The sequence below is a fragment of the Chlorocebus sabaeus genome, chromosome 24, assembly GCF_047675955.1.
Source record: "Chlorocebus sabaeus isolate Y175 chromosome 24, mChlSab1.0.hap1, whole genome shotgun sequence".
Taxonomy (NCBI): domain Eukaryota; kingdom Metazoa; phylum Chordata; class Mammalia; order Primates; family Cercopithecidae; genus Chlorocebus; species Chlorocebus sabaeus.
In genome coordinates, this window is record NC_132927.1 from 45665967 (window position 1) to 45679156 (window position 13190).

Consider the following 13190-nt stretch of genomic DNA (forward strand, 5'->3'; position numbering starts at 1 on the left):
CGGGCGTCTGTCTCGCCGGGTTCCCGGGCGCGGGAGGAAGGCCCGCGCCGCTTCCCACCCGGCGCGCTCCTCTCCCAGTGCGCAGTGGCCGGGTGGGTCAGCCGGCGGCGGCTGGAGCGCGGGGCCGGCCCTGCGCGCGAATGAATGGGCGCCCGGGGGACGCGCGCGCTCGGGGCTGAAGGGCATTAGGACCGTGAGGATCGCTCCGCGATCCTGTCTCTCCCTATCACCCCCCCGCCCCCCCGCCACCTCTCTCCTTTTTCTGCTCTGCAGGACTGAGCAGCTAGGCGCGAGCGAAAACAAACAGCTGGGGCTGCGAGCGCCCCCGCCCCGGCCCCGAGAGCACGCCGGCCCCGGCCCCCACCCGGGGCGCCCGTCTGCCCACCATGAGGAAGATCCGCGCCAATGCCATCGCCATCCTGACCGTAGCCTGGATCCTGGGCACTTTCTACTACTTATGGCAGGACAACCGAGCCCACGCAGCATCCTCAGGCGGCCGGGGCGCGCAGAGGGCCGGCGGGAGGCCGGAGCAGCTCCGCGAGGACCGCACCATCCCGCTCATTGTGAGTACGCCCCGAGCGTCGGGCTGCCGGCTAGGGAGCCGCGGCGCGCGTCCAGCCCCTGCGCGGCGGCCGGGGGCGCGGGGCCCGGCCAGGGGCTGAGTGCCCGCTGCGCCGGGCCGGCTTTGTATATGTTGGAGCATTCCTGCCCGTTGTTATGGCAACCTCTGCCGGGCGGCGGGGCTGGGGCGCACCGACTAAGGGAGGGTGACAGAGGGTGGGGGCTGGGAGAAAGTGCTGCAAGTTTGGTGGGCCCGGCGTGCGCGCGCGGCTGGGAACGTGGCGGCTTTCCCGGCTCTGCGCTGCCGGGGCCGGGGGTCTGGGGGCTGCAGGAGCCTCGTGTGCCCCGGAAGGCTGCCGGGCCCAGCGCGCAGCGAGCGGGCTGTGGGAGCCACTCGCAGCCGAGCGCGTAGGTGGCAGTGCGCAGCCCCTCTCCAGCCTTCTGGGGGCAAAGGACATCGGGTGGGGGCGTGCGTAGGGAAGGCTCTCTAGGCGCTGCGCCTAGCTTCGAGCCCCCTTCTGAGCCCGGGTCAACTTGAACCCGCTTCTTCGGCGCGGACACTCAGCTCCCCTAGAGTTCTCTGGGTTGGGGAGAGGTCTCTCACTGTACGCGTCCCTCACTCCCAACATTAGGGTCTGCCACCACGGGTGGGCGGGCAGTGTCAGCGCCCGAGCTTGGCGATATCCTTGCATGAAGTCAGCCTCGCGACATCTAAGCGGGCGGGGAAACAAAGGCGGTGTGGCACAGCGGGGGCGGCGGCGGGGCTGCGGGGGCCCTTGGCGCTCTGGGGACCGGGGCGGGGGCGTGCGGAGCCGCAGCCGCCCTGCAGGGGGCGATCCTGTCGCTGTCTCCGTCCGAGCCCCAGGTGACAGAGCTGTGTGTGGTCAGGCAGGGGCACCTGTTGAGGCGGGAGGCTTTGGCACCCGCCGAGAGCGCGCTCGAGCGGGCGCATTCTTCCAGACGGGGGCGGTGGGTGGGCGGGAGCCTCGGGCGACCCTCGGGACCTACCAGGGCGGGGCAGCCTGGCCGGATGAGGACCAGGAAGGGGAGAGCCGAGTGGGGCGGGGGTAAGGGAGTGAGAGAGCGTGGCGATTCCGACAAGGAAGGATCTGGGCCTGGGGGTGGGGGCGTGAGGAGCTCTGCAGGGGAGGTGCACGGTCCGGAGGGCTGAGGCTTGTGTGGAGCCGAATCCGAGAAACGCATCCAGACGCGGATCTGAACCCCAGGAATATCAGGAAGTTCATTGGAGAGTGTCCCCTCATATTCCCATCCTGCCCCAGATTCCGAGTCCCCTGCAAAGGAACCATTATTTCAGGGCTTTGCCTGAGGAGACCTGGGGGGTGGGGGGGGTGAGGTTGTGGGTTTTGTCCTAGTTACCAGTCTGGGTGAATTCTCTGGGGGCAAGCCTGATTAGGTGCACTGTTCCCTTCTGGGCTGTCCTCCCAGGACAAAAAGCTGATGAGGAGAAGCCTCCTGTGCTGAGACCCCAGAGTGTTATGATCTGAGCAGAGGGACAGGTTGGAGCTGGAACTGTCCAAACCAGCAGTGGCCTCCAGACCCCAGGGAGCTTCCTCCCCAGGAGCCTAAGCTGCCACATTCATACTCTGTGACAGGAACAGCCCTAGTACTGTGTCCCTCTTTCTGGTGAGGTGATGGGAGGAGGGTCTGAGTTGGAAGGGGAGGAGAAAGAGGCTGGGCAGGGAGGAGAAGAAGGAAGAGAGCACAGGGGACTGCTGCTCAGAGCCTCTGCTTCGGAACCCGGAACGTGAACCCTGACCTGGCCCATGCACCTCTCTCCCGCTCCTTCCAGAGTCCTGCAAGATCCACTGGGAGGGCTGCTCACATTTCTCAAGAGTCCCAGAATGGTGTAGGGGACCTGCTGGAAGGATTCAACGCTGATTTTGAGGGTTGGGAATTGGAGGTCATGAGAATCACCAGTAAATATCCTCTTGTCCATGCTTATTCCCACAGGGTTTGACTTGCTGCAGGTAAGAAAAGGTCTCAGAGCGGGAAGCTAAGTTTAAAGTATGAAGGAGTATCAGGGAGATACTTGGGAGCTGGGAAGTGAAGGTGCAGGAAGAAAGGGAGGATGGAAGTCCCTGGGAGTGGCAGAGCCTTCTGTGGCCACTTAGGGGCACAGCCAGCTCCCTCTTTGTTCTTAAGCTTTAGATGCCTGTTCCACCAGCACTGACCCCCTAGTCATGCAGCACTTTTGACAACTGCCTTGCATTGTATCATTGTACTCCTCTCTTCCAGTTATTTCACTTCCGTGTGATTCACAGCTGAATGTAAGTAACGCATGCAGGAACTATGCTGGAAGCTCCTTGCATTGATGCACACAGCAAGACTTCTTTTATTTTTTGAGATGGAGTCTCACTCTGTCACCCAGGCTGGAGTGAGGTGGCATGATCTTTGCTTACTGTAACCTCCACCTCCCGGGTTCAAGCGATTCTCATGCCTCAGCCTCTTGAGCTGCTGGGACTACAGGCATGCGCCACCACTCTCAGCTAATTTTTGTAGTTTTAGTAGAGACAGAGTTTCATCATGTTGCCCAGGCTGGTCTTGAACTCCTGACCTCATGTGATCTATTCGCCTCAGCCTCCCGAAGTGCACAGCAAGGCTTCTTAAAGGAGTGAAATAGGATTCTCACCCATTTCTGGGAGCAGTCAATGCTTCACATCCCCTTAATATTATTAAATTGTATTCATATCACCTTAATATTTTATTATCAACTGTAACCTGGCTCTAAGTAAGGAGGTAGGGGGATGTATGTTCAAGCTTCTGCAGGCATTGAACCCTTTATTCAACTTAAAAGGGGCAGGTGCAGCTGAGGATTTACTTTCTCCCTGCAGTTTGTGGTAACTACTTATTCAGAAACATTTATCTGTCTAGTTGGGCCAGGGCGCTGCATGTGGATTTTCAGATTCTTAGAGAATGATGTGGCTAGCCCTGCTGTCAGAGGCTGGCAAATTCAGACAGGCGTCATCATCACTCCCTTGGGGAGTCCGAGAGCTGAGCTGGGAAAGGGAGGGTCTGCAGAAGCGCCTGGACCTGGAGGCAGCTCTGCTTTCACAATGTCTGGACTATTCGAAGCCAGCCAAGTTGCTTCTGGACCTTGGCGATGCCTATTTGGCATTATAGGGTGTTGGCATGGCAACTGTATGGCCAGATTTCTCAAGGAGGTCTTGATTTTTAATATTCTGTCCTGCTGTCAGCCCATGTGTCACCAATTTTGATGTGAAAAATTTGGCTATGGAATCTGTAAAGCTAAAGGGAGATACTGATTCCATCCCTATATGGCTGCTTACGATGTGGCAAGGTTTGTGATTTTTCTATGCCGTACTTGATGGGCGAGGCAGTAGATCTGGGGACATCCCCTTGAGTCTACACTGATGCACACTGGGACAGGACCGCAGCCAAACTGGGAGGCAGGGCAGACACAGCTGGCCTTGAGTCTTCAGTCCTCACAGTTGGGAAGAACATTTGTGGTTGTTTTGGTTTGGGACTTAGGTTTTCCATATGCCAGTTCGCTAACAGGCATGGGTGGGAGGCTAAGGTGTTACATGGAATTTCACTTTACAATTTTTAAAAAGACTATTCATTTTCGGTATAGGTGCACTCATTTGCGTCAACAGTCTCCTATTTAGAATTGTGAAAGACTTAGGCAAGAATTTCCTTAAACTGGAGTTTCTTAGCCTGAAATTGGGATACTGCTGAATGACCATGGACACAATACTTAACATCTCTGGACCTTGGTTATTTTGTCTGCTGAAGATGAGTTAAATGATTTGCAAGGTTTGTTGATCCTGAGATAAGCAGATGATAGCTCCATTTCTAGATGTAAATACATGGCTTTAAGGGAGTTCTCCTGAAAGGTGTTGTGAAGTTTCTGCTTATGGAGGGACATGCTCCTGTCAGGGGAAGTTCCCACAGGAACTCTTGGGGCCTTGTAGGAAGCCCCCGCTTACCTAGCAGAAGGGGATGCAAATGATGGCTTTTCTGGTAGTGTTCTCAGAGAGCAGATGCTTTAATAAGATCTAGAAGAATTTATATTTTATTTATAATGTGTGCATTTTGGAACTGTGGGAATATGATTTGCCTAAATATAATAACAGAAAGTGATTTCGTATTTAATTGGTTTAGGTACCACACTCGAGAAAGACAGTGAGGAGGAAGAAGCACAAACACCCACAATTCCCTTTGTCAAAATGTTCGGATTTTTTTCTTTTCTTTTTTTCCTCTTTTCTTTTTTTTTTCTTTTTTTTTTTTGGACACAGGGTCTCACTCTGTCACCTAGGCCAGAGTGCCGTGGGGCACAGTCATGATTCACTGAAACCTTCTGGGCTTAAGCGATTCCCCTGCTCAGCATCCTGAATAGCTAGGACTACAAGTGTGTGCCACCACACCTGGCTAATTTTTATAATTTTTGTAGAGACAGCGTCTTTCCATGTTGTTCAGGCTGGTCTCAAACTCCTGGACTCAAGGGGATCCTCCCACCTTGGCCTCCCAAAGTGCTGGGATTACAGGCATGAGCCACCGTGCCCTGCCAAAAATGTTCAGATACAAAGGGCCTGATTTCCTGTCAATGGGGTCTGTTCCTGGGCCATTTAGAGACCTACCTCTGGGACACGGGGCCAGCCCAGAGGCAACAAAGACTGGGGGTGGGGAGGTCTTTGTTGGTAACTCTTGGCTGCCAGCCCGAGAGTTATCTTCCTGGAAGGCCAGAGATCCAAGGGCGCAGGACTAGTTTTAGGGTGCTGCTCATTCTTCTGCAGGTCTTCTACTTCTGTGCTGTAACAGCATTTCCCCCCCCACCCGCTGCTCCAAGAGGTTTGGGAGCATGGCTTCCTTCCCTGGTGGCTGTGTTTGTCCTCTCTGCAGGCAGAGGAAACCCTTAGGCCTGGAAATGCCATTTAAGGTAGAGGTAGGGGGACACTGGTAGACCAGGACCAGGCTGAGTTGCCCACGGGACTGTCTCACTGTAGTGGAGGAAGCTTCCCTGAGGTTAGAGGGGAGCCTATAGCCAAGTCGTCATTACAGTTACAAGATTGAAGATTTATACCCTGTCTGCTTCTTGAGGAGACCTTAAGCACTTTCCCCATGAACAGTAAAGCAAAGACACAGGAGGCTAAACAGACATGGAGAGAAGCAGAGGAGCCAAGCTTTCAGACATGAGTCAACGCTGATTATACTTGGGCAGTAAATTCGGTTCAGTTAATCAGTGTGCTTGCCTGGTATGGTCACCGACTGTGTGTAGCCCACTCTGAAAATGGTGTCAAGTGGTTTAGTCCCTCTTCTCTGAAAGCTTACCTGTCTAGCCTCCATAGTCACTGTATACTCTGTTATGTTGATGGTGACAACATTCATTGGAGACCTGGATGCTGTGTGTTTTACAAGCTTACCTCTCTGAATCCCCTCAACAACCTAATGAGGTAGGTGCCATTGTTCAGTTCTCACACGAGTAAACACACTTACTCATGCTCTGACAACTAGTAAGTGTGCCTGACACTAGGTGTTTCTGACTCCAAAGCCCGGGCTCATGTCTTCCTTCCCCTGGAGCATCTTCTGGGCAAGATCCAAGCCTGGTCTATCAGTGCATCTTTTCTGGGGCACCTGAATCAGCACCTTGCTTTGTATTCACTCCACAAACATTTGTTGGGGAAAAAAATGCAAAAACCATACAGAACAAAATGTTGGCAGTAGGGAGGCAGGATCATGGGCAATCCCTCCTTCCATCTTTTGGGTTTTTACCCCCATATTTTCTGTAATAAGCACCCATTGACATGACAGTGTTCAAACCAACAAAGATAATTGTTTTAAAAACGTATTTGATGACTGTTTAAGATCACTCTTGACTCCAAAATCAAAGTATAACCTTCTTAACCACATCTCACACTTCTCACTCCCCATCAAAACTTAGCATTGAGCCAACTTTCAGAAAAGGCAAGAGACTTTATTTGAATTATTCTGTAGGGTTCCAAGGAATAGAATTGGAGCCAGGAGGTGAAAGATGCAGGGAGAGAAATTTCTTTGCAGCAGAAGGAAAACATTCTCACAGAACCATCCAACATCGGAGCAGTCCAAAGGCCGGCCAGGGTTTCTCTCCACGCTCCCCGTTGGCCCTTAAGTGCACCCAACAGCAGCGGGAAAGGGAGAAAAAAGACTCTCTGTCATGAAATAGGGCCCAATTATTGCACAGCAAGAGCCCTGCACCCTGGGAAATAGGCGGGCCCCATGCACTGAGGCCAGCCCAGGACAGGGTAATGACCAGAAATGCATAACTTCTGCTGTACTCCTCTCTGCCCTGTTCCTTTGGAGCTGCCAAGCAAGGACAGAGAGAGGAAGCCAAGGCTGGTCAGAGGCAAAGCTGCAAAGTTGGAGGCACTGGTCTTTAGCATCTTTCCTCTCCCAGGACTGAGGCCTGCATACATGTTTCTGCCTGGTGGAGGCACCTTGAGTCTGACCTTCCCATATTCCACTTCTATTTTCCCAATCCAACCCAGGTGTGATTTCCAGGTTACCTGTCCTGTCTCCGAGGGCCCTGACTGTTGCTGCCTGGGGCGGCGCTGGCTGGCAGTGCCCCTGAACTGTGTGCTTATGGAGAAGCCACAGCCCTGGCCTGCCTGTCTCCCCACACCCCTAAACTTCAGCTGCACCCTTGAACTGTATCTGGCTAGAGACAGTATGGTCACCCAGGGGACTTTTGTGAACATTTCACACCAGACAGGAGTGGCAGGCCAGAGGTACTTTGGGAAAGAGGGGGGTGACTGGAAGAAGCTTGTCGATCATATTATGTAGGGAAGATAAGGCTCAGGCAAAATTTGAGGCGGCATTGAGGCAGGTCTGCCCAGGTGCCGCCTTCCCACTTTTCCAGACCCATTAGGAATAACTTCGCTGAGGAACACCAGCTCCTCTTTCTTGCTGTTTCACAAAGTGAGGTGTGGCTCTCTGTAGAGCAGGGACAACATTGTCTCAGAGTTAAAGGCGGGTGACATGCCTTCATGTGAATTGTGCTGTTGCAGGATTTTCCTAGGCCCCTAGATGGGCCAGGCAGAATGGAGTGGCTCAGGATGGAAACAGATGTTGGCTGTCAGCAGGGGATGGAGAGAGGGAATGGAGAGAGGATGTGAATGAAGGCCAAGGGATCCCACTTCTAGGCTCAGCCCTGCCCTCAAGGGACTGTGTTTCCTTAGGTGAGTCACTTCCACTCTGTGGACTGTAGTTTCCTCATCTGTCAGGTGAGGGTTGAACTATAGGATGTCGGAGGTCCCTATCAGCTGAAATCATCTTGGACTTTGTTGAACTTCTCACACAAAAGTGAGGTGGCCTTCAGCCAGGGCTTAAGTCCTGATAGTGCTTGAATTAAGGAGACTAAGACCAGAGGGTGAGGTGTACAGAGACCTCGACCACATGTGTTGAGAAGGGCTGTAACCTTTAAATTCTCTTAAGGAATAAACTGGCCCTCCTCCTTCCCCTTTCTCTTCCCTTGAAACATGGTCTGATGGAGCTACGCAGCTCCCTGCCTGCTGTACTAGAAGCCTAAGATATTTGTGAGTGTGTCTGAGAACACACAGGCATGTATACAGAAGTGTCTACAAGTAGACTTCAGATATCTCAACAATCTCGGAAGACCAGAAGGAAGCTACAAAGACCCCTTTGCAGAGCATAAGTAGCCACAACACCCATGGACTTTACTCAGAAGACAGGCATGGAATCGCCCATAGGCCACAGTCTGGAAATTAACATTGTTTATAACAATTGATTTCAGTAGTTCAGGGGGTTGGTCATCTCCTGGCAACTTTCAGTTTTCCTAGGTTACAAATATAGTAGATTGGATGAAGCAAGATGAGGGAATTGCTAGGAGCTGCTGACACACCGAGAAGTGACAGCTGACAGCAAAGGCCTAGCCAGGAAGGGCTGTGTGAGGTAGGAGTGGCCCTGGCCCCTCCTGCCTCCACATACACACAAGATCAGAATGCTGAAGGCAGCATCTATTCATTCTCTTGACAATTATTAACTGAGCATGTACTATGTTCTAGGACTGTTACAGGCCTGGAAATAACAACGGGTAAAATCCAAGTTCTCAAGGGGCTCATATTCTAGCGGGGAGAGGCAGAAAATAAACAGAGAAAGATATATTAGGTGGTGGCAAATACTACGAAAGTAAAGCAGCATAAGGGGGCAGAAAGATGGCAGAAGGATGGCCAGGAAAGGCCTCTGGTAAGACTTCATTGGAGATGGCATTGGCATGCAGAGAGCGTGAGCCATGCGGACCTCTAGGGAGATAGTGTTCCAGACAGCCTAGGCCAGGGCGCCATCCCCGGAGAGTGTGTGCTTAGAGGGGTAGCTGGAGCAAGAGGAAAAGTGCCCACAGTAGAGGCCAGACCATTAGGCCTTGCAGCCTGTGGTAAAGATAGGCTCAGAAATCCATCCCTGAATCATCAGGAAGTGATAAATTCCACTCGGTGCACAGGCTTGGTAAATCAGGGAACTGTGTCATTCATTTCAGAAAATTTTCCAGCAAGATGCTCAAATTTAGTTGTTAGTGTTGGTTCTTTTTTCTTTTTTTAAGACTTTTTTCCCTTCCGGGATATGTGTGTGTATAAAAGTGTTGGTTCTTAAGGAGGTAAGTGTAGGTTCGTTGGAAAATGTTCTGTGTCTTGGAACACTTCATCTCCTTATAATGTGGGATCAATGTGTGTTGTGTGTGGTATGTGTGGTGTGTGGTGTGTGGTGTTTGTGGTATGTGTAGTGTGTATGTTGTGTTGTATGGGTATGTGTGGAACGTGTGATGTGTGTGTGATATATGGGGCTTGTGTGTGTGTGTGGTGTAGTGTGTGTGTGTGGTATGTGTATGTGTGGTATGTCTGGTGTGTGTGATGTGTGGGGTTTGTGTTTGTGTATGTAGTATGTGGTTGTGTGTGGTATTTGATGTGTGGGGTTTGTGTGTGTGTGGTGTGTGTGATGTGAGGTTTGTGTGTATGTAGTGTGTGGGTGTGATTTGTGGGGTTTGTATGTATGTGTGTTATATGTTGTATGTGTGAGTGTGTGTGGTATGTGTGGTGTGTATATGATGTATTGGGTTTGTGTGTTGGATGTGAGGTTTGTGTGTATGTAGTGTGTTGTGTGGTGTGTGGGGTTTGTGTGTGTGGTGTGTTTGATGTGAAGTTTGTGTGTATGTAGTGTATTGTGTGGTGTGTGGGGTTTGTGTGTGTGTGGTATGTGTGACGTGAGGTTTGTGTGTATGTAGTGTGTGTATGGTGTGTGTGATGTGAGGTTTGTGTGTATGTAGTGTGTGGGTGTGATTTGTGGGGTTTGTATGTATGTGTGTTATATGTTGTGTGTGTGGGGTGTGTGTGTGGTATGTGTGGTGTGTATATGATGTATGGAGTTTGTGTGTTTAATGTGAGGTTTGTGTGTATGTAGTGTGTGTGTGGTGTGTGTGATGTGAGGTTTGTGTGTATGTAGTGTGTGGGTGTGATTTGTGGGGTTTGTATGTATGTGTGTTATATGTTGTGTGTGTGGGGTGTGTGTGTGGTATGTGTGGTGTGTATATGATGTATGGAGTTTGTGTGTTTGATGTGAGGTTGTGTGTATGTAGTGTGTGTGTGGTGTGTGGGGTTTGTGTGTGTGTGGTGTGTGTGATGTGAGGTTTGTGTGTATGTAGTGTGTGGGTGTGATTTGTGGGGTTTGTATGTATGTGTGTTATATGTTGTGTGTGTGTGGGTGTATGGTATGTGTGGTGTGTATATAGTGTGGGGTTTGTGTGTGTGTGTGTGGTGTGTGTGATGTAGAGTTTGTGTGTATGTAGGGTGTGTGTGATGTGTGAGGTTTGTGTATATGTGTGGTGTGTGAGATGTGGGGTTTCTGTGTATGTAGGGTGTGTGTGGGTGTGTGTGTGTATGATGTATGTGTGGGGGGCGTAGTGGGTGATGTGAGGCTGGTGGAGGGTGCTGGTGCCCTAAGCGATGTAAAAGGGAAAAGATAATGGAGGCCTTGTTGAAATATTGGAGTGGGGCAGGCTGGGGAGGACTCTGTCTGGAGGGAGAGTTTTGTGTGGGATGGAGAATTCCTCTGAATGGTGGTACCTGGTCAAACCCACCTTTGTCTCCTTGTCTGGTTCGTGGTGTTCTCTTCTGGTACAGTTGGGACTCTGGAAATTCTTTTCTGGCAATGCAGGAACTTGGAATCCCTGCTGCTCCCCACAGCTTTTCCTCTGTTCAAGCAGACCCCCTGCAGGCTGAATTTTTCCGGGGCCTTCCCTGAGACACAGAGCAGGCACTCGTGTGGGGCGGGTAGTCACTCTGGGTGGGAGTGGGCACTGTGCAGCTGTTTTTTGGGCAGGCAATGGATAAAAGGGGCTGCCCTCAGGAGGCAGACAGCTCTGCCGGGCCGTCTGAGGTGTGTCCTCTGAGGTTCAGTGGCTCCCCCAGTGCCCAGGTGACTGGTATGACACAGCGTCGTGTGTCTCTGGCAAGCTGCAGGCACCTTTTTTCTGTGGTTTGGGTCACACACAATTCCCAATCCCCTGGCGGTCGCACCCTGTGAGATGCTGCTTGTCAAAGTTCAGATTTTCATCTCTCCATCTTCTCACAGCAGCTCTGCCTGTAGCTTCTTTAAACAAACTGTAGGGGAGGGCTTCTGTTACTTCAAGGTCTTTCATGTCAAGTAAGGGAAACTGGCCTTGGGCTGCCACAGCCCACTGAGGCAACCCGAGTTGCCTTCCAAAGTTGCCAGGTGAGCGGTCCGCTCCAGGGGGCTCCGCTTCTGACGCCTCACACGTCTGTGACCTGATTATTTGCTTGGAAGTCATCTTTTCCCCTCCCTGTGGAAGTTCTCACTGGATAGGGAAATGCAGGGAGTGTGGGAGGCCTGGGGTATTATCCCAGGGATGGGGGGAAGCGCAGCCTGGGGCTCAGGGAGAAAGAACGTGTGATCGCCTAGTGATGGCTTGCTGGGGATCTGGTGGTTTGAAGGGGCGAAGCAGTCAGGACTGAGCACAGCCCCCACAAATACTGCACCAACCTGGAGGCCGGATGAAGGAGGAGAACCAAAGGTCAGGGTAAACACACCGCAAGGACCAGGGAAGGCAAGGGAGCAGCAGGCCGAAGCGCTTCTCCAAGTGGAAAGCAGAGGCTACCCACGGTGATGTGTGAGTGCAGTCTTGGTGGTGCCTTGTAGGGGCATGAACACAGCAGGGGCCTTCTCCCAAAACAACAATGGGAAATGGCGCATCGCTGGATGCACCCCAAGATTGCCGACTCCAGTTTTTTGTTTTTTGTTCTTTTGTATACCAGAGAACACAACATCACCCAACTACCTCTTCCAGACAATGCAGGGTGCCTGAACCACACCAGGGCCAGGGCTCTGGGGCTGGGACTCACAGCGAGGTAAGGATGGGCTAGCTCAAGGCCTGTGGAGCTTGGAGATCCGAAGGCCAGTGCTGGGGCAAAGCTGAGGGCAGGCCAACCAGAGATCCCAAGAAAGATCCCTGGCAGAGAGGAAAACTGGGCATAAGGTGACAGGTCTGAAAGAGTGCTCAGAGGAGCCAGTCCCTGGGATCCCCGAAACCAAGCCGAGTCACAGGAGCTCCAATGGGAGGCTGGCATCTGCCCAAGGCTGGGGGGAGCCCTCCCCGACACAGGGTCCAGACTGTGCTCACCAATGCAGTGGTCGCCAGCCATAGGTGGCCACCGAGTGCTTGGAATGTGGTTAGTGCAACTGAGGAACTGAACTTTTCATTTTGATTCTCATTGATTTAAGTTTTGAAACAACTCTCATTTTAGCTGTCGGAAAATATTTGGGAATGTTTAGAACTTCGGTGTGTGGAATCTGTATTTTCAACTGAATTTTTGTGAAATCTCAATACAGATCAAGTATCTGTACTGAAAATGTAGTATCTGAATTGAAATCTGCTGTAAAATAGATACCGGATTTCAAAGACTTAGAAAAAGAACTAAAATGCCCTGCCAGTATTTTTTACATATTGAAACGATAATTGGATATATTAGGTGAAGTAACATATTATTCAAGTTAACTTCATCTGTTTCTTTGTATGTTATGTGGCTACTAGAAAATTTTAACTTGCATACACAACTTGCAGTCTATTTCCACTGGGCAGTGCTGGCACTCACATTCATGCATATGCCCTCTCTTAAGTGCTAGGAGGGACCAGGTGCTGTGGCTCATACCTGTAATCCTAGCACTTTGGGAGGCCAAGGAGGGCAGATCATCTGAGGTCAGGAGTTCAAGACCAGGCTGGCTAACATGGGGAAGCCCCATCTCTACAAAAATATTAACCGGGCCTGGTGGCATGCACTTGTAATCCCAGCTGCTCAGGAAGGGGAGTCACAAGAATTGCTTGAACCTGGGAGGTGGAGCTTGCAGTGAGCCAAGATCGCACCACTGCATTCCAACCTGGGCAACAGAGTGAGACTCCATCTCAAATAAATAAATAAATAAATAAATAAATAATCAAAAAGTGCTAGGAGATTGTCCAAGGAAGGTTATACAGTCATGTGCTGCAACGATGTTTTAGTCAACCATGGACTACATACACGACAGTAGTCCCATGAGATTATAATGGAACTGCAGTAGTCCTCACCTACTGACCCTATAGCCATTGTAAT

The 13190-nt window shown here is 51.4% G+C and overlaps 1 protein-coding gene across 2 annotated transcripts in view; it reads left to right on the forward strand.

The window, feature by feature from the left end:
• The first annotated feature begins 252 nt into the window (after window positions 1-252).
• Window positions 253-13190, forward strand: part of GALNT16 (polypeptide N-acetylgalactosaminyltransferase 16) — a 98065-nt gene continuing 85127 nt past the window's right edge. For both annotated transcript variants that reach the window (XM_007987109.3, XM_073011110.1), the window contains exon 1: window positions 253-563. In XM_007987109.3, coding sequence (XP_007985300.1) covers window positions 387-563 — 177 coding nt within the window. In that variant the 5' untranslated portion in view covers window positions 253-386. The remainder of the gene's footprint in view (window positions 564-13190) is intronic.